This window comes from Tympanuchus pallidicinctus, unplaced genomic scaffold (assembly GCF_026119805.1).
Source record: "Tympanuchus pallidicinctus isolate F22 unplaced genomic scaffold, pur_lepc_1.0 scaffold34, whole genome shotgun sequence".
In the NCBI taxonomy this organism is placed as follows: domain Eukaryota; kingdom Metazoa; phylum Chordata; class Aves; order Galliformes; family Phasianidae; genus Tympanuchus; species Tympanuchus pallidicinctus.
In genome coordinates this window covers 1,703,741-1,725,289 of record NW_026294752.1, presented here as the reverse complement: position 1 = coordinate 1,725,289, position 21,549 = coordinate 1,703,741, and the positions used below count along the sequence as shown (strand labels likewise).

General features: G+C 41.4%; 1 protein-coding gene across 2 annotated transcripts in view; it reads left to right on the top strand.

Annotated features, from left to right (window-relative positions):
• The window catches only part of GLI3 (GLI family zinc finger 3), a 203,432-nt gene that overhangs the window by 49,944 nt on the left and 131,939 nt on the right, over positions 1–21,549 (top strand). For both annotated transcript variants that reach the window (XM_052698982.1, XM_052698981.1), the window contains exon 3: positions 14,864–15,106. In XM_052698982.1, coding sequence (XP_052554942.1) covers positions 14,864–15,106 — 243 coding nt within the window. The remainder of the gene's footprint in view (positions 1–14,863; positions 15,107–21,549) is intronic.

Genomic DNA, 21,549 nt, shown 5'->3' with positions numbered 1-21,549 from the left:
TAGAAATGCAGATAGTTGCAGTCGTGTGATGGAGCTTCCTGAACAGCCTTCCTCATGTGAGGCAGCGGTGCTGGCTGCTGCTCGGCATCCCTCGCAGTGCTGGTACCCCACTGATCAGCCATGTTGGTGACGTCCTGTGCGCGCTGCATAGGGATTTAGAAACCTGCTCGCATTCCATTAGAATTTTAATTACTGACCTCAGTAATGAGACAACTTACTGGGCATGGGCATTTTATTGGTTAAAGGTGTGATTTGTTCCCAGCTTCCTTTGGGCCCGCTACTGCCGTTGTTTCCTGCTTGTAACTTCCATTGAAGTGAATAGTGGTTTTGTCTTCTGGAGGAGTTTAGGGTAAGGCACTTTTGCCTATAAACCCTATTTCTGATATAGAAATTTAACATTTCTTCTAGAATACTTTCTTGCATGATAAAGATAAACTACTCTGCAGCCGTTGTGCTGGAGGGGCTGATAACAGAGCATCTCCACCACCTGTCTGCGTTTTTTTTCTTCTAGTTACCCAGTACAGAAGCTGCTGCCTCACTGGCATTTCCTCAGGAGATTACGGTAATTGGTGTGGGAGGAGAATAGTCCTTGTGAATGCAGCTGTGTTGCTCAGTGTTTCACTCCTGCATCGTAGTACATGTCCTGGTGTTTTCCCTATTAATGCAGAATGTTTATATAGTACCAAAGCTGCTAAGAATCCAGACCCAGATGTTTCTCTGGGCTTTGTTTTGTTTTTCCTGTTTACCCTGAAGTTTATACTTGTTGGTTGTGGAGCGTAAGCTACCCTGGCTGAAGCCCTAATATTTTGTCACTGCTGAAGTTGTTTGACCTTTTATGTGGTAACATTTTCTGATAGTTTTGCATAGACATTGTAAACAGGAGTGTATTTAAGCATGAAGGAAACATGAAAGTTACTGCATAGAAAAAAAAAACCCAAGTTATTGTCCAAACATCCATCTGCATTTTCCTCCTTGGCTGCTGGAGTCATGTTAGCTGGAGCACATTAGCTAGGCTGTTGTAAGGTAATGCCTTTAAATTCAGGCCCAGACAAATCTGAATTGGAGCTGTGAAGATGATGCTGGAACTGACTTGGAGAGCAAGGCGGGAGTATGTGAATATTGACAAAAACCCAAGACAAGCTCCTTGTCTGAAGTCTTGGACTACTGGAGAGGGACTGGTTTTTTATGCAGGTAGATAGTGATAGAGCAAGAGGAAATAGATCTAAACTGAAAGAGGGGAGGTTTAGTTTGGATGTTAGAAAGAAATTCTTCACTCAGAGGATGGTGAGGCACTGGAACAGGCTGCCCAGACAAGTTGTCAGTGCCCCCTCCCTCAAGGTTTTCAAGGCCAGGTTGGATGGAGAGCCTTGGGCAGTCTGATGTTGTGAGTGGCAGCCCTTCCCATGGCCAGAGAGTTGTAACCAGATGATCTTTGAGGCCCCTTCCAACCTAGGCTATTCCGTGATTCTATTATTCAGTCTCTGGTTGAAATGGGTAACATTTTCTATGAGGGAGTTTGAAGATCTGTTGGGAATACTGAGTCAGACACGAGAGGATGAAATATATGTTGTTGATATCTGCTTTGTAATTTCTTTAGGCACTTGTATATTCGTTCTTGTTTCCACTTAATCTGAGGCTTCAGTATGCTCTGTCTCAGAGACTTTCAAAACTTGATTTTCTAGAACTTCCCAGTATAATTGCAAGTTTCATCTTTTAATTCAGAATCATAAACTGTCTCATGGTGACTTAAAAGTCGGCCCTGTTGGCTCATAAGCTTCACTAACCTCGGGGAGTCCTCTCAGCGATCGAGGTTGAAAGTGGAAGAAACAGCATGAAAGGTTCCTGGGGTTTCTCACAGGACTCCTATTTTTCCTAATGTACTTGTGCTGGTGAACCACAGAATGTGTCACTGGTGGGTTTGTGATGGGACAGTGCTGAATACAGATTGAAAAATATCTGAGATGGTAGATGTTCATTTTTTTTGTAAATCTGTCAGTGGTTTCCGGGCTGGTTTGGCCAGGTTCCCTGACTAATGGGGCAGGGGGATCCATGAACCCATGCATCGGGAAAGGAGAAAATGGGCTTAAGAGAAATGCGGCGGGCGGCAGCGATCTGAGGAGCAAAGGGAATTTACTGAGTAAGGTATCAGAATGCAAGATGACACAATATAATACAATACAGTTGGAATTGAGGGTAATAGATCAAATAAAATGAGAGAGACTGTCCAAAAATGGAAGGCCTTACTCTAATGCTGAAGGCAAGATGGCTGGGCAGCACGTATAGAAAGACAAACAGAAAGGGAAAAGGGGCTCCTTGTGACCTGCGAACAGTCTTCTTTTTTCCCTCTGCATGGAAAACGGAAATGAAACAGTGAGCAGCCCTCTGGGATATGTAGTTCTTCTCTTCTGAGAACCAGGCATACCCGGCACTATCGACGAGCCACCGAACTCTATAACTCCCAGCTGTATGGTGTTCTGATGTGGGATACCGATGATAAAAGTCGTAAAACCATGACAAAGTCAAAGTGGTGTGTTAAAAAACAAGTGTTTGTCCCAGTGAGAGGAAATCACTATGAACGAAGACTTAAAAATTGTATAATATATTAGATAAAAAGAAAGAAATGGAAGGCTTTATGTCCTCGGAGAGGTGAATTGCATTCCTGCTGCTTGCTTGATTCTGCAGTTGGTTGTAAAAATACACAGTGATACTGAGCTTTGAAAAGTCCGTGAGCAAATGCAGGCCTCAGTTCAGCAGTTTCTAAAATTACATAGGCACCACTGATTTGTGCCTGTTAGGTTGTTGGTTTCAGGCTTTGGTTAATATCAGAAGTCGTGCATGCACTTTGATGTTAACACTCTTTAATGTCCAAGTTTACATCTTTGTTTCCATGATTTTGAAGATAAGACCGGAAAGAGTGAAGCATGCAGTTTGTTGCAGCTGACAGCGGTAACCTTGTGCTCTCAAAAAGGTTTTTTAATTTTCAGTTGCAACAAGCAGATGTTGTGAGAAGGCTGTAGTCTGTTAATCTTCTTGCCATGAAAAAACTGCATATTCTAGTGGGAGTTTCTTCTTTGCAGTAACCTGTTTTGGTGATGCAACTGATACGTTTAACAAGACTAATTGCATTTTATAGGATAGTCTCTGCAAGCTTTTCTGCCTTAAAACAAATGGCAGTGATACAGCTGATATGCCATGACTATATTCATATAATGTAAAGTGGTTAGGTTATAGGTTATCTTTACAAATATCTGCTTTATGGCTTAAAAAGGTGATTGTTGCTCTATAGAGGAGGGTAGAATTATTGATGGTGGTGGCAAGATGGGCCTTCTATCTTGCACTGGAGAAGAAAAAAAACATTTCTTCAAGTATTTAGCATGTCTGGAGAACTCTGGTAGATGAAGTCCATTGCTATTACTCATTTTTTTCAGGAAGCTTAAGCCATCGTTAAGAACTCAAGGTAGTTTTAGATGTGAAGAGACAGAAGCAGTGTGTCTCAGATGAGATTTCTCTGATAACGATGCAGGGGAGTTGGATAGCATAAGTATTATGAAATCAAAGCAAGAAAACTTGAAAGATTGATTTTTTAAATTTTTCTTCTGATTTTGTATTTTTTTCCTAGTTATAGAAAAAAAAAAAAAACAGCTATTTTTTCATAGTTATTTTCCTTCTCTGTAGAGGAGCAGTTCTGTACTTGTGGACAAATTGCACTAATAGCAGACCACCACTTTACATCACAGAAGTGGGAGGCACACTGTGTTTTGCAGAATTGGAGCATTATAGGGTGATTTGTAGAGCAGCTTTGGGCTGACTCTTAGGCATATTCCACCTTCAGCTCTTCCTGGATCTTTTTGTACATAAATCAAACAGACCTTCAGTGTTTCCATATTGTGATTATTTGCTATGTAGGAATAACTTTTTCTCTTACAAAATCTTGGTCATCGGTATTGTATCAGTTTGGTGAGTGAAGAAAACAAAGTTATGAGAAATTAAGTGGTTTATGGAAGATCAGGGAAAGGTTTGAAGAACAGAGGGATCTTCAAATCCAGAGCTGATGTGATTTCTCCCACAAAAGTTTTACTTGTGCAAGAGCTTCAAGGTCTGGTCCCTCATGGTTGTTGGTGTTGGATCAGCCATGAGGCAAAATGTCTGTGGCCCATTCAGAAATAATGTAATAGTTAAAATTTTTAATCCTGCTTTTTATTTATTTATTTTTTTTTTAAATAGGTTCTTTTCAATAAAATTTGGTAATTCTCTTTTGTTCTTGGAATTCTTTAATAGTCAGAATGATTCTCTACTCATAGAAGTGATGATACTCCTGGGCAGGGAACTATGAGGATTTTTTTGCTTATCTTTAAATACCCTAAGCAATTTAAGTTTTCAAGTGGTTCCTTTCTTCTCCAGCCTGTCTGCCTTAAAATTGTGCTTATTTAACTTCTAGGAGAGGAGGGAACAGTGTTTTTGTAGGAGTTAATGTTGCCTGAAAATCTAGGTGGCCAACCATAATAACGAAATACTGATATCCCCTTTTGCCAGATTGGGTATGGATGATGCTACCAAAACACAATTAACAGGTGAAGAATTACTTTTAACCTGCCATAGCTGGTATGGTAGGAAAAGAGAGCGACTCTTCATTCAAATTGTTCTGGAACTTTTTCAAAACATATGAGAACTAATCTATTTTAGCTCTCTTTCTGATTTCAGGTGTCCATTGCATGATGATACATGGAAATATATAGTATTGTTGAAGATGGATATAAGTATTTAAATAGCTGAATGTAATTACATTGTTGAAAGCTTGCAGAAATATTTCAAGGCCTTTTAAAATCTGTTGTAGGACATTAAGGATAACTAGTTACAGAAGTGAAATTGCACAAGTAGTTTTGCTCATCCCTAGAATTCATCAGGAAACATTAACAATCGGCTCATTTTCTATCCATAAAATGATCTCTGTCACGTTTTGCCCACTCAGTGTGCACCAGTGCTCAGGAGCCAGTCTGGCATTGCTTTGCAGCTGGTGCTAGTTTTTTTGGTGACCGGGATTTGAAGACCTTAACTCCACGAGGTAGCATGGCAGCATGCAGTTCTGAACATCTTCTGCAGTGGAGAAAACTGAAAGAATGGTATGAAGAGAAAGAGCTTGGCCTTTGGGAGGATTCAGCACTTTCAAAGTTTTAAGGAGGGCTTTCTGTTTGGAAAGGAGGGAGCTACATCCATGGTCCTCTGAACTTTCATACGTGATGCATCTTTCTGATAGATAAAGAAATGGTTTCAGGTCTTGGCTTTCTCAGAATAACTCTTAAGGGAGAAACTGTTGATAAAAGGAGTGTAGGACAATTTCTGTGATACAGTCGCTCTGCAGTTTTTAATTAAAGGACTAATGTCTAGAATAACATTCTAAGCATCACGTCATAGAATCATAGAATCAAATCCTTTTGTTTAATAGGGCCTGAGACCTTTCTGAGGAGGTGTTTTTTCCTTCACTTTAAAACATCCTTAGCTGTAATTTTTGCATTTCTTGTGCAGCATTCTTCCCCTCCTGCGTTATTTAAACTTGTGATGAGGGATGTGAAAAGCTCATTTCTATGTCCAGGTGTCCAGTGTGCCTGTCTGTATGCTTGTGTGCTGACATCCATGTATCATCTGGAATCTCATCTGAAATTAGCTAGATGTTATGGGACTTGGTACAGCTGGATTTGTGTGTGCATATGTACGCATGTAAATGTGTGTGTAAGTGTGCATATGTAAATGTGCATGAGTATTCTTCTGCACACAAAATACTTTCAGATCTTGCTCTGAGACCTTGGTGAGATCACTGTTCTCAGCTGAGTTTGCAACTACTGGAAGTCAGGGCAGAGTAACCCATAACATATTTTTGAACAGCTGATACGCTTCAGAGTCCGGAAGTGCAGAGATGTTATGGAAACACATCTTACTTACATCTGACTCTTACTGCAACTGTGTAAAAGGACACAACAATAAATAAATTTTGTAATAAAATAGGTGATACCTGGCATTTAAACTGATGGGTTGCATGGCTTCGCGTTGTTACAGCTTAGTGACGGGCTAATGACTGCATTTGGCAGTTTGAACCCACTGGAGGAAAAAAAGAGGAAATTAACACCAGCTCTATTTGTGTACAAAACATTAATGGCAGTAACTTTTCTTATTCTGTTGAGGCCAAGGTGCATGGTCTGTGGGTTTTAAAGTTGGGGATGATGCACCTAAGAGGTTATAACTCTTCTGTCCCTCTCTCTGCTTTTTTTTTTTTCCTTCTTTTTGTGGCTTCTCAGCATGGCCAATGCAGTTTTCATCAGGCTACAAATGCCCTTGTAAAACAGCTTTGAGGCCTGGTGTTGCTGCTGGCTTGGTAGAAAGTGACAGCGCCACAGAATATCCCTCAGTGTCTCCGAGTGAAATGAGCCAGTTACCCTCAGATAGGCATAAACGCGCTATTAGATGGTTGAGAAATACATTTTTCCCCCTAAAGCCCTTCTGGGAATTTATTGTAGCGCCTTTGATGTAACTAATTAGCTGCTCAAAGTAAGCAGTGACTAACAATCTAATAACTGGCTAATGGAAGAAACTTCATAATGCTTTCAAATCAGGATTCTTTGGAGTGTCTTGCAAGAGGCTGAGGAGCTTTTCCCCGATGAGAAATGGTTGCCAATAGTCAGATCCTGATGTCAGCAGTCGTTTTCCCACTATATTTGAGACTCCTGGTTCTTTGAAGAGCCTGGATGTTGGAGAGAAGTGATAATCCCAGAGATATTCTGGAAGTGTTAAGCTTGATTTTAGCCATGATCAGCAGAATTGGAGTGAACTGTTTAATTTGAGGCTGTCACACAGTAACTTGCAGGCAAATTTTATACAGTGGAACACGTTATAGAAGGGGAAATGAAAAAGTCAAGTTGTTTTTGCAAGGGGTCTTTTTTTCTCTCATGCGAATTTCTCAGTTTTTAAAAAAATCAGAATCTATTCTACCAAGAAGGGGAAATGCTTCCGTGTACATTCTGGTCCTGCAGATTTAAAAGCAGAAATGATACAGCCACTTGTTAATTTTGCCAATTAATTCTACCTTCAAATGTCTTCTTCATTAAGGCTTTCTTTTTTCTTGTCTACTGGAACTGCAGAGAGCACTACTGCTAGGAGTCCCTTTCTCATCAACCTAATGATAGCATTTTTACCTGTGTTAGTAAACATCTCCGAGGTGTTTTCTGCTCACAGACCGCTCAACCCCCCCACCAGATAGGCCAGTTCCGATGCTGGATGTGGATCCCTCTTGCTCTACTTGCATGAGAAGCTTTCCTGAATCTGTAGGATTACGATGCAAGTAAAGCAAGCAGGATTTGGCCATGTAGGCACCATGAAGGTAAGCTTCACCACCTGCTCAATACCTGGGTATGAGGTTTAGTGTTTCTTCCGCAGCAGCCAATGTCGTCACTCACACCTAAGCCAGAGCACTGGGGGCTGTGCTTGTGAGTGGTGTTAAGTATCACTGCAATAATCCACTGTCTGTAATGGGAGAAACACGTAGCACTGAACTTGGGGAGGGAGAAAATGGCTTTCAGCTGCTTTGATTTAAATTGTTTGTTATTTTAAAGCCCATGTAGAAATAGACTAGGAGACAGTTTTTTTTTCGGAAATGCGGCTCTGATTTCTTTGGAGCATCACCCTGCAGGCTGCTGAGGACTGGTGCCTTCAGTAGCTCCATTGGAGCTTGCAACCCAGAAGCTTGAGGCTGGGACTCCCTGTTTCAGAGGTTCAGGCTTCTCATCCTGACAGCCTGGCTACTCATCTGAGCAGCTCTGGGCATATATTGCCAGGATACTGCAGGAACATGGTTTACAGCAAACAGCTGCACTTCTTGATCCGGGATCATTGAAGTATTGAAGTCAGTGGGATGGCTCGAGTATCAGGTCAGTAACTTTGCTCACACCAGTTCCTCCTTTTTTTTTTTTTTAATTTTTATTTTATTTTTTTTCCTTTATGTTCTGCAAAATACTTTGCGGAACAAAATATTGCCTTGGTCAGCATGATACAGGATCGGGGCACGGCAGTTTAGCCCTGCCTTGTGTCCTTGTTTGCATTTTGAGAATGAGAGTCTTGGGGCTGGCAAGGAGGTCTCTGCAGAGCACTCTGCCTTTGTGTATGGGTAGCTGGCTGTTCCTGAAGAAGGATTTTTCAGCTTAAAGAAGATTCTTGGCATCTGCCTATAGGTCTGATGCTGGGGTTGTGGAAATAGACTCCCAGTTACACTCAGTAAGTATTTGCTTGTGTAAAATGAAGGAAGGTTTTATTTTATATAGTTACATATTTATCTGCTTAACTTGAACCACTTTATTTGAGAGGACTTGGATGTCAACAAGCAGTGTAAATTCACCTGGACTATTAAGGAATTGGTCCAAGACGTATCAAAGCTAACAGATATCTCTCCAATCCAGATGCCTGAAAAAAATTTACCTCTATTGTAAGCTGTTTCATGCCTTTAGCAGCTCTCCAGAAGTCTTGGGAGTTGTGTGCACAGCAGAAAAGACTGCGAGTCATGGTTCAGTAAAGCATCACTGAGGTGCTGGTGAAGCAGCCTGAGTTCTGCACAGGCCTGCGTCTTGTCTTTTTCAGGTCAGTGGAAGCTCTGCTGCTGACCCAAAGGAGCGCAGGATCCGGTTCTGTTTCAAAAGTCATGAGAACTGCATTGATGCGCTGTGTTCTGGCTTCCTCCGGACTTTCAGAAAAGGAGTGTATTAAATTGTACTGTATCTAGACAGATCATTTGTATAAAATAACAGGATGGGGTATTCTGGCAGTATTTTCAGCACTGAGTCCATAGGTAGTTGTACTTTGTCTTGCTGATAAAAAAGAAAAAAAGAAAAGAACAGTTTCTTTGAAACAAACTAAAAATCAGGGAGAGGAGCTGTATATTTCTATTTCAAAGGTCACCAATCAGTTTCTGGAAAGTACTATACATATGGTAATGTGAAAATAACTAAGCTGGAAATCCATTACAAATGGGAATATAAATCTATACATTTTCAGTGGTGAGCTCAGATAACGTATGCTGTTTATAAGCACAGAAGTCTTGTTCAAGGTATGCATAAGCATTGCAAAGAAATTAAGTAGTGTACTTGTTATCTAACGCATTTTGTAGCCTCTCAGATGGTTGGACTCTTACTTTTACAGCTGACTACAAGCATTGTGCTTTGTATCTGTGGTAACCTTTCCAGAGTGCGTGCTTCATGCACAGCTGTTCCAAATGCAGGAAAGCGACAAACTTGGGACCAGGAGCGTTCAACTTCAGCTCCTGTACCCGCCCAAAACAAGACTTTGGTTATAATGCACACTGTTTTTAAAGGCAGGCAAAGCCCTGCTGATGCATTTTTTCCTGCTTTGCTGTTAAACTGACCAGAGAGTAGTGATCAATAGATGTATGCACGAAGCATCAGATACCCGCGTCTTGATGAGCCTGGCAGTTGCTCTGTTCCAAGGAAAAAAATGCCAGGTCGCAAAAACATAGACCTTAAAAGTGAGGGGAATTGCTTTCTTATTAGATACCTATTCTATTAAGAATCTAAGTAGTCAATCTTTTCTTTTTTTTTTACAGCCTTCCTCCCCCTCATTCTGGTTCACAACAAGCTAAAATGCTGCTTTTCTGGGAAAGAGTGATATTCTGACTTCAGTTTTGTAATTTAATGATGGAGAGTTTCCTTAGTAAACCAAATTTAGAGTACTAGAATGCTTATCTTATATCCAGACCTTGAACATAAAAGGCATTTTATACCAGCAATTGTTCATTTAATGAGCAATTGCAGAGTGCAGGACGGTTAAGGGATTGAGCTATATGCACCATTATTGCAAGAAGTATTCCGAAATACCAGAAATAGGACGTAAGCTCTGATCAGGGGGACTGTGAGCACAATTACCTTCTTTTCAAATCCTTCTGTGACACTGCGGGAGGAAAAAGGACTTTGAAACTTGAAAGGAAAGAGCTTGCTTTCAACCTCAAAAGCTAGGAGGAAAGGGCTCTGAAATTTGCTCAGTATTCCCAATTCACCATTAGCCTGTTTCTTCCTTTAGCCTCAAGGCATTCTCCGCTTTTTGAAAAGATGTTAAGAAATTCAGTCACAATAGAGAGCCTAGTTTTGAACATGTTTCACTCTGTCCATTGAGGTCTGGTCTTCAGCCTTTGTGTGGGGTGAATTGAGCTGAGCAGCAAGCTGGTTGGGGAGAGGTGAATGAGCAGTCTCTGTGCAGTCACAAATTCTGGCAAAGAAAAGATTACCCTCTCCTTTATTTTACAATATGCATTCCTGTACAATCCTGCTAGTGGCAATATGCGGAGCAGAGCTTGTGCTTAGGTCAATATGGAGCACTTGGTTTATAGCAACTCTTGTTAAGTTTGTCTTGTAATTGAAGCTGCTGTTGACCTTGCTAGGAGACCATTTGTAAAACCGTTTATTTAGCATAAACTGAAATAATAAACCCTCCTTCTCTTAGGCCGATTGTGATAGGGTGACATTAGTTTGATTTAATGATTAGCCGCCTGACCCCTCAGCTACAGAGAGCTGCTTGAATAGGGAGAGTTCACTAGGAAGCACACAGGAAGAATACTAATGAGCTTGTTAAATTTAGCATGGCACCAACCACTTTTAATTCCTCTAATGAGAGAAGCACTGCCTCTGAGAGAGAGGGAGGGAGATGAGGAGGGAGAAAAAGAGAGGGAGGAATGTCCACAGCCTGTAGCCAGAGAATTTTGGGCAAGAGAAGAGCTTGGAGAGCGTGTAAGCCAGGGTCTTTTGGACTGCGTTGTAAGTACGTTGTCTCTTCTCTCACCCAGGTGCAGCATGTTGGCAGCTCGCCTGCGTGACCATAATGTTGTTACCTATGAGTTGCGGGCAGAAATATGGAGAGGAAACTTAATGCATAGATGGATTTAGCTGAACTGCTGCTTCTCGTCTGAACGGGGGTATCTCTGAAGTGCGGTGGGAATGATTTTTAGCATCCTCTATCAACGGATTTCAACTTTTTTTTAGTTGCTGGCTCTAAAAGATTTAGGAGAAGAAGCTTTGACTTTGTGTCTTGATGCCTGTGGAACTGTGATAAAACAAACAAACGAAAGTTAACGGCAGAAGAAAGTTCAGTGGATTCTTGTGTTTGATTTCTGTTTGCCTCGATTTTTAATTTGCTTTTAAATTAGCCAAAAAACTAGAAGCGTGTTTGTTCAGGCATACTGTCTTGTGTGAGTTCTCTGAAAATGCTTGCTAGTTAGAATGAGGTGCGCCTAGTTGCTAAACACTTCTAATAAAAACCACTTCTGATCGGAGTAGCAGTGCATGGCAGAATTCTGAATGAATGCGATTGTTCCAGACTAGGTGCTGGTAACACGTGTCTCTGGCGCCCAGCTTGTTAAGGCAGAATGGGGCACACATGAAGAAAGAGAGTCTTACGCAGATTGCTTTGGAGTCCTGATTACTCTTTTTTGTTCTTTTGCTTTTTTTCCCCTAAGTCTTCCTCTTAAACCTGCGGAAGACAGGGTGAACTGTGCTGAAGTCGGAGTACCACTGGTGGTAAACGGGCGGAGGTGGGGGAGAATCGGTCCCCTTGGCTGTAATTTATTTCTGCAAGTTTTAGTACATCAGATGTTTCTTTTGACCCTAAACCAAACCACTTTTAAAACTTGAGGAGAGCAGCAACAGTTGCCGTGCATTTGTCTGTAAGACTTTGGCAGATGCTGCCGGAGCAGTGGGCTGTTTGCTTACGTTTTTGCTATAGAGCTCCACTTGTTGCCATGGTGGACAGCATGTTTCTGTCAATAATTTGGCCCGGCACAGCTTGTCTGCGCTCTCTCTCAAACTTTATCAAGTAATTCAGCTGAAACAGAACAAGATTAGACCGCTTTTGCCTTTTGGCTCACTGAAGTGGCTTTACTGCTGTTGAGAGACTCGGCAGAATGACTGCAGGAGAAGTTTCCCCCTCACTGTGCAGGAGGCTCTTCTAAACCTCCCAGCTATTTGTATTGTGCAGTGCGGGTACTGTCAAGCCCCTCATCTGCCCCCTATCAAAAGAAACTGCGGTTGGAGTGGGTAGTAGATGCTAAAATGCCAGTCTGTTGTGTGTTATTGCCGGAACACCACCATGTTTGCTTTTTTTTTTTAAAAAAAAGAAGTCTGGATGAAATTTTATACGGTAGGCAGTGTACAAAAGTGTTTGACTTCTAACAGCAAGCAGCATTAATGTAATGATGGGGGAAAGATGGTTGATACAGAGGAAAAAATACTGATTTTCTTTTGTTTCCTTCCCATTATTCCTTCCTAAAAAAAAAAAAAAAGGAAAGCTTTTTAAAGCAAAACACATTTTTACTTGAGTTTCAAAGTTACTGAAAATAGGCTTTGAATTTCATTCCAGAATTTTAAAAAAAATGTTCCATACCAGTCCCCAGTGCCTTGATTGATGACACATGCATGTTTGGAGAAGAAAAGAATAAAACTGAAGCCTGTAGACAGGCATTGGGTTCTTGTATTCCAGGATGGCAGTTTTAACAAATATTATCTTTATATGGAAGAGTAAAAGAACTGAAATCCTCTCTGATCCTCAGATCGATTATACAGCCACACAAATCACTTCAAGCTCACTGGCTTCCATACCGTGGTAGCACAGGTTAGCTTGCTACGCTTAAGGGTCTGTCAAGATTTCAAATAGAGTATAATCCCCTATTTTCACAAGAGTTTACATCTCATCAGTGAAAGTTCACTCTAGGTTGAAACTTAACATAAAAGATTCCAGCTAGGGAGAAATGCGATGGAAAATATAACTTTGGTTAGGGTGATTTATTTTTTATTTTTTCAGTTATACAAGCTGTTTTCTGAAAAACTTCGTATAAGTTTTAAAGTTTTAGGTTCCCTTTTGCAGTTCTCTTAAGTAAAAACAGCTTTGGTGTAAAAAGTGGAAACCTTAAACCGCGCTAATCTAGAGCAGGGACCAGTGCCTGTGCATATTAATAAAAAGTAGAAAAGGGCAAAGGGTTTAAACTCTACAGTGTTGTTGTCTGTTTCTATTAACTCTTTCTCCTCAGCCCCAATAGCGGAAGAGCTCTGTATGGAGAATTACTGCTGGCTGTTTAAAGAATTCAGTCCCTGGAAGATGCTGATAAGTCAGCAGCCCCTGCTTGCTGTAATACTCGGAGATAGAAAAATAATTAAGCACTCAATAGATTGCATTGTTGGGTTTTGTTGTTACGATTTTGGAGGAGAGGGGGCAGGGAAATGCCTGGAAAGCTCTGCATGAAAAGTAATGGTGTAGCTATTTGGGACATAACGCCCCAAATTAAACTCCGGGTATTTAATACACATGTAGCCTGTTTGTAACGTAACATACGTGAAGGCAGAGTTACACGAGTGTCGAACTTGTGTGAGTAGTCGTGATCAATTGGTTGCTGATGCTTTTGCTGTTTGAATGAGTGCAGCAGGGCAAGTTGTAAGTAAAAATGTGGCCCTGACCTTAGCAATTCTGGCCCCTCACAGCTGAAGTGAAATCTTGACACTGTCATAAATGACTCTGTTTTGCCTGTGAGTTGTAGAATAAGTTTCCCTGAGCTGCTTTAATTTCCTAAGAGTACTTTCATTTCCTTTGCAGTTACCTTTTCTGCACCCAATATTTAGTCTTCTGGGGCTCCTCATATACTTTTGAACAACTTCTGAAACTGTCTGCATTTATTGGTACTTCTTCAAGTCATATTGGTATGTGCCCACGTGTGCAAGGTGTTTTATTGAGCTGAGCAAGGCTGCAACTGGAGCATAGACATCTGCCAGAATCCAGCACACAATTATGCACTTGTTTAGGGAAGCGCCTCTGTATTTTAATAACACAACAGCAGAGCCCCTTGGTGTGGTTTTTGAAGGCTGCCTGTGATCTGCAGGAATTGCTGGGCTCATGCAGGAGCCCAGGCTTGGCTAAATGCCTGGCTGTACGGCAAGGCAGGCTGGTGGAGCAATCATCAGAAGGCCTTTTGGCCCCTCCACAGCAGGCAAACGGGGTGCAGAGAGGGACACTGGCAATGAATGGGTGAAGAGCCCCAGCCTGGCAGATGTGGCAGGGAGAAAGGCCTGCAGAAGCATTTGCCTTCTCTATGCTGAAGTGCTCACAAGCAGTGTGGGCATAGGGTTTTTTCCAAACTGGTCCTTGGGTTCCACTCTCCTCATTCTCTTTTGTTTTTCCTCTTGTTTGTTGAGAATTCACGTGCTTGGACATGGGAGGAAGGGAAGGGGGGGGTGTTCACCCCACGTGTACCTGTGGCAGCACTGCTGGAGCAGTTGTCCCTGCTCCGCCTGTCTTGTGCTGCCGTGCCGTCTCTTGTGCAGATTTACCTATTTCAGCATCACCCACCTTGTTTTCCTACTAATGGCCTTTCTTTAAGGCTCCAGCCTTCCACATAAGCAAGGTTCTGAGGGACTGGAGCAGCACTGCAGAGCAGAAGTGGGTGGCGAGGTTTGATTTAGGCCTGGCTAGCAGGCTTCATCTTCTGCTGTTTGTGACAAATTGTTTTCTTCCTCCTCGTCAGGCAGCCAAAACTTCCTTGTCCCAGAGGCAAGAAAACAGCAAGTCTCTGTGTTCCTGCAGGATTGATAGCCTTGCTGGTAAATGCATCAGGGCATGGGTGACGATGATCTACTGACCGAGAGCTGCCGGCTAGCGTGCTCAGCCCGCACCCCACAGCATCCTCATAGCTGCACGCCAGCTGTCACCAACCTGCACCCTAGCGCTGCTGGTGGCAGGGAAAACTTGTTTTATTTGCTAAAAATGGACTAAAAGTCTCTCTCTCTCTCTCTGTCTTTCTGTTCTCTCTCTCCTTTCTTTGGTATTTTTTTTCCAGAGGATGAAAGTCCTGGACAGACCTATCACAGAGAGAGAAGGAACGCAATCACAATGCAGCCACAAGGTGGGCAAGGCCTCAGCAAGATCAGTGAGGAGCCTTCAACATCTAGCGAGGAAAGGGCCTCGTTAATAAAGAAAGAGATCCATGGATCTATATCGCACCTTCCTGAACCTTCTGTACCTTATCGTGGGACATTGTTTACTATGGACCCCAGAAATGGTTACATGGATCCTCATTACCGTGAGTATTTATTACAAGTTTGTTTCGGGGAGGGAAGTTGGAAGGCTGTTCGGGCTGTCAAGGTTAACGTCATTCTGTTTGTCACCTTGCATCATCTTGGGGAGAATTGCTTTCTCTGCGTGTGAGTTGAGATAAATGTGATTTTTCTTTTTCTGTCTCAAATTAAAAGCCGGGAAGCATGGCAACTCAAAATTAGCACAGGCCTCTGCAAAGCAACTTCCACAGGATGTATCATCTGTTGCTAATCCTCCTCAATCATCCAGTTCTGCATTTGCTCCACCCCCGTCGTACACAAAGAAAAAACCTCATTAAAGAAAGCAGAGGAGGAAAATGAAACAGGCCTTAAAATCTTTTTAATAAATAATCTTTTTCAATAATGTGAATCTTTTTTTTTTTTTTTTTTTTTAATAATTTGGGGAAGGATTGGGAAGTTTAATGCTGCTGGTTTTGTTTATTAATTAGTTTTTACTGTTCTTTGTTTTGTTGTTTTTAGAGATTCAGTTGCTTGTGAACATAGGGGCTGATGGGGTGGTTTTATCATTTTCTTTCCTGGTCCCCCTAAGATGTATGGGGTAAAAAAGGCAAACGGTTTCAACTTCTGAATTCCTGCTCAGACGTTAATAAAAAAGTAAGAAATTAACTGACACTTGAACACAGATGTGGAGTGGATTTCTCCACAGGCAAAATATGAAGGAGTTAAGCAATTTTTTTTCATCTGCTTCTAGTTTAAAAAAAAAAAAAAAAAAAAAAAAAAAAAGGAAAAATCATTTAGTTGTGTAGTAATGAAGTACATCTTGAGGTGTAAGGGCTTGTGCCTTTTGATTATAGATTTATCACCTAGTCAGGATACACATTTGCCATTTAACCTTCCAGTCTCCAGTTCCAGATGATGGGCTTAAGACCCACAGAGAGGGGCCAGTCTGTGTTGGCTTTTTTTTCCTCCACATAATTCAGAAATTTCAGTGTTTTAAGGCAAAAGGTCATTAGCCAGGCAACTGATTAGTGAGGACAGCTGATTAGTGCATGTTTTTTTGCTAAAGAAAGTGCCAGGGATAAAAGCTAATTTTATCCCTTCATTAGTTGGGCTAGCAGCAAAGGGGAATGTTCACTCATCAGGGTGCAGATCAAAGTATGTCTCACACAACCTTAAGTCTCACCAACCTCCTTAAAAAAAAAAAAAAAGGAGTGTGATTGTTAATAAGGATGAAGGGAAAATGAATAAAATGAATACTTTTTTCTTTATATTCTACAACAGCACTTAGGGAACAGTTTGCAGTGAAGCTTTTCAGCTCTTCTCCAACATACACAGTCAGTTCATGGACACTCTCCTCCTCTCTAGCTCTTCACAGCCCTGTTCAAATCCTGGAAGGGAGTTTTTCATCATTTTGCCTGGAAAGGTATGCAGCAGCACGCTAGTGGCAGACTTGTCTGCCAGAGAAGTGTGAATGTGCAGAGCAAAGCACTGATGGCAAGGAGCAGCACACAAATACAAGCTGTTGGAGACACCAACTGTAGCTTACCATTTTGAGTATAAGTTAATGCAAACCCCAAATCTCCCTTGGGAAAAGAAAATCCTATTGGGGAAGCAAATAGCTTCTGTGTGCCTACAGTGTAGCTGGGGAGAGATAAAACGTGCAACTGCTACCCCCAACCAACCAAAAAACAAACATTATGCTAAATTTAGTGATGCCATTTTGGCCATCTGACCAGCTGCCAACTCAGTCCTTAAATCTGGATCAAAGCGTTACTGATACTGCTAAAGATTCGGACTGAGGTAAAAGAGCCATCCAGTCTGAATGAGCCTGGCTGGTTTGGATTTTGTTCATTTTGCTTTCTTCTATTAAATTTACCTCTTCTGACTAAGGTTCCCACGATTTAGTGTAGATAAAATGTCTATATTGTGACCAATAACTCTAGCCAGTTAGGATGTGTCGGCTGCTAGAGAAGCACTGATGTCGGAAGCTGTGTTGAACAGCATAATTTTAACCCAGCCTATAACTACAGAGAAACAAGAGATGAGTTAGTTTTAAATGAGCAGCAAGATCGTAAAGCAGGAGTCTAAGCCAGAAAATATCAGATGGGCAGACCTACTTCTCTGCTGCTGTAGTGAACTGCAGAGTTTTACCCACAGATCTGTAAAGTACCTCAAGATATTAATGTCATATAAATAGCCATCATGCTTTTATTTACCTTTAGTAGATGTGATACAGAAGGACAGCTAAAGAAACGATTTTCTAGTCAGATTTTTAGGGGATCAGGCAGGCTTACTGCAGTTTTCATAGCAGTTGTATCATTTATATATGTAAGACACGCTTTCATCAAAGTGGTAACTGTATTTAAGCTGACATTTATAGTGGTCCATATGAACAAGATCGAATAAGGTAGTGATATCCTAGTCACCCAACAGGTGAGGAACCAGCAAGTCTATTGTTCTCTTCCTTAGTTTCTTGCTAGTTTTGCTGGGCATACGGATAGAAAATACTGTTTTAATTCAACATTGTCGGGTATGTAAACGTTCACAGTAATTCCTTAGTTTCCCTGTGGTTGGAAAATACAGACTTTTCAAGATGGCTAATTTGTGCTTCTATATTTACCCACTTTGTATTTAAAAGTGTGGGCAGGCTTCCTGTAACGCAGGAAGAGGGAAAATAATTTTTTTTTTGAAGGAGGACATCTGTCTATTTTTATGGCAAGAAAAGAAAGAGAGAATTTAAGTCACTTGTGTGTGGAAGGCATGTCTGCTCCAGGAGCTGCAGTTATTAGAAACAACTTGAATGCCTTGCCGTTCTACATGTAAATATGTGCGTCTCTGTATATGTGCACTGCAGGATTTTTTGTTCTTATAATTTTTCTCCTAATTAAAACGAGTGATGCTGTAAATGTTGGGAATAATAGTTACCATATACGTGGAATAAGTACCTCATTGAAGGGGAGTTTGCTCTCCTACAGAGCACGGGGAGGGAGTATTGTTGTGTTTCAAGTGGACCAGCTTTTCAAACAGCTGGGAAGAAACATGCCATAGAGCCAGTGGCCCTTCTGCACCACCAAAGAACTCCTCAGCCATTTAGCAACCATGAATGAGAGAATGGCCTTGTTCTCAGTCCAGAGACCTCCGTCTTCCCAGAGAGAAAAACACATCCGGACCTAAAACAGGTTCAGACTTTGGACATTTTTGCAGTTGTGATTTTCACAAGCATCACTTAAACGCTAGTCACAGAATGTGTTTTTAAACTTCTTTCTTTTCAAAAGCTTAGGCAGGAGATGACACAAATGCTGATGTTTCCCTTCATATGTTGCACCTTTCCTTCACAGAGGAGAGAAGATTTACTGAGCTCCGGCACGGATTTTTGCAGTGTTTCTTAGATAGATTTAAAGAACAGTGTTTCTCAAACACTGATTATGGTTTGAGCCCCTTGTTAATGTAAATTCTGTCTCCAGAGGTGGGGCTGAGGCAGGGATAGCAACTTCCTTTTGTTATTCTCTCCACAATTTTAATTCCCACGCAGATTTATGGCAGTGTTAAGACTGCCTGTCTCACAATTCATCCCTCATGGAAAAAATGAATCATTCCTGATGTAAACACTTTGATTTAAAACATACTGCTGGTATCCTTCCCTGCGTTTCACAGCTCATCTGAAAGAATTGTTAGTTCCTAATTAGTAAAGCCTGAAGAATTATCTTAAGTAAAAAGCAGTGACAGTTCAGTTGGCTCTGAGCTGAAAGTCTGTATATACAAAAATGGCCCTGGCAGGAATCTTTCTGGTACATACTTCATCTCAGAGGTTACGCTGAGCATAGCTTGAAAGCAGGAACTTGCCCTGCACCTTTTTTTTTTTTTTTTTTTTTTCTTAACAGGGATTTATTCCAGTTTAGAAGCTTCTGTATCTGCCTGGGGAAGTGGTAACTGCTTATTGCTTATTTCGTGGGATTAACCCTCCGAAGGTATTGATTGCCCTCAGTTCCCACCGACTGTGTCTGGACTTGCACCTCGAACCAATTGGGCCCCTTCTAGAGGCCCCATTAGATTACACAGTGTTAACAGCGTCATCTCAAAATCAATTTGCAACATGCTTTGGAAGACCAAAGCAAGGAAAATACAGCCTAGTTCACTAGGTGCACTTGTTCATTTACTGTTTTAATTTCTATTGACAAGAATTCCCCCTCCTTAATCTCCCCGCAGAAAAGGAGGAAGAATAAAAAGGGAAATTAGATTCTGCTTCTGCAAATGGTAACTGGAAACGCTGCTTTAAAATGCAGTAACAAAGCAGTGACTTCTTATGGCAGTGTAGCTTGAACTCTGATGACCAGCTACATGTAGCACGTTGAATGATGAGATCAGTCCAAGTGGCCTCCAGCTGTTGGGCTCATGGAAGGGATCCCCATCTGCTTTGTAGAGGGGAGAGTCTGCGACTTCTGCTATCCTATCCCTGGGATTTTGGGGCTCCAGATGGAGAACCTGAGAGCCTTTAGGTTAGTCTCATGACACGCACTTTGCTGAACACACATCTAGCTTCCCAGCATCATGAGCTCGTGGGGGCCAGGGTTGACTCCTTACAGAGTGCTTCTCCCCCAGCCCTGCTGGAGAGAGGGAGGTGAGTGTCACTGAGGAATCCTGGCAGAGATTTAGGGCAAAAGTCTTTAAAGACATTTAGGTGCTCTTCAATTTCAAAGCGAGTTTGGCCTCTTAAATACCTTTAAGAGTCTGGGTCCTACTTCTTCAACCCTTTCTGCTGCAGTTTGCAGAGGAGGGGTGTAAGCGCTTTATTAACAAAACTGTCCTCCGACAGTGATTTATGGAGTGGATTGTAGGTGTTGTTAAGCAGGGGTAAAAAGTAAAAAAAAAAAGAAGTCAAAATTTAAAGCATCTCGTAAAACTCGTAGGAAAAAAGCCTCTAATTCAAAAGTGAATGTCGGGCTGAGCAGCTGAAAGTTTCAGCTTAAAAAATCGGTATGTTTGCAAAATGTTTTTTTGGAAAAAAAAAAAAAAATCTAAAATTTAATGGTGCATTTTAGCAGCTTCCAACAGAAAAACTGTTATTGCTCTCAAAACCAAGTGTAGGGTCAGAGGCACCTTCAGTCTGAAATTTTGGAAGGAGCAGCAGATCTCTTGAGATTAACAGCTGCATATAAATGCAGAGCAGTTGTACAAGATGCTTCCCTCACCTCTCTGGCCATGATTGGGAAATTCTGCTCCCTGCCTGTATTTCCAGAGCCCTTCTGTGGAAGAAGCAGGAGATCTTTAGAATCCTGGCAGGGCTACCCCTGCTTGCTCCTGTCATTTGGAAGTAGCAATTGCACTGTGAGATTTGCAGCTAGAAGCGGCACATAAAAACGTCCTTTTTTCTACCTGATTTTCTCTCTCCTCAGCGTGAGACTGCAGAAATGCCAGTTTCTGAAAGGCCTTGTAACGTAATGTAGTTGAGAAATTGGAAGATGATTTTTTTTTTCTGGCTTTTTCGATTTGCTTTAATTTCAAGTTTAGATTAGTATTCAAGGATATTGCATTTGCCATTTTTTCCTCGTCATTACAGTTAGTATCAATTTTGACTGGAAGCTACAAGGGATGATCTATACAAAAGTGATCCTGTTTGGGCAAAGGGTAATATAAGGTATTTCTGTGATCCCTTACTCTAAGTCTGTTGGACTTGATTTTTAAAATGTCCTTAGATTCAACCTTTGGGGGAAAAAAAAAAAGTCATTCTTCTATGGCAACCTAAGAGAATTTACCTGCTGGGTTCTACTATAGTGGAGCAGATTGGTTCTCTTAGTCTCTTCTACTGGGTTATTTAAGTGCCTGTAAGATGAAGGTTTTTTTTTCTAATAACAAATGCAAAAATACTTATTTCTTCCACGGAAGAAGATTTGATTTTGTTTGTCACGTAAAGCATTTTTGATGCCTTAAAGTTTGTATTTGTTACATACTGTCTTCATGGAAAGAGACAAAGTACATTGCTCAGAGCTGTGGGATCACAGCTAGAAACTCTGAAAAACAGCCAAGAAATAATGTAATCCATCTCTTTAGCCTCAAGGCGGATCAGCTATCCCTAAATCAGGAGAGAATGAAAAGCTTCTTAAAAGTTGCTGTGTCCCTTGATAAGTGGGCGTTCCTGTCTTTAAGAGCCTTGTCACAGGGTCTGTAATGGGCTGGGACTGATCCAATTTCCCTGTGTGATATCCTCTATGTATCAGCAACTAAACAGTGAGGGAAAAAAAACAAACACGAAGAACATCTCTAGAAGCCCAGAAACTGAGCTGAAAAAAAATGTGGTAGTTTCCGTTGCAGTCGCCTACTGCAAGTTTCCTCTGCAGAGATTCACTAGTGTGAGAGAGTTGTGGGATTTGCCCTCATTCAGTTCTCTGAAGAAAAAAACAAAAACCAGGGCCTGACACGCAACTGTTGTGCTCATTTCTGTCGTGGCAACAGGCAAGATCATGAGTTTTCT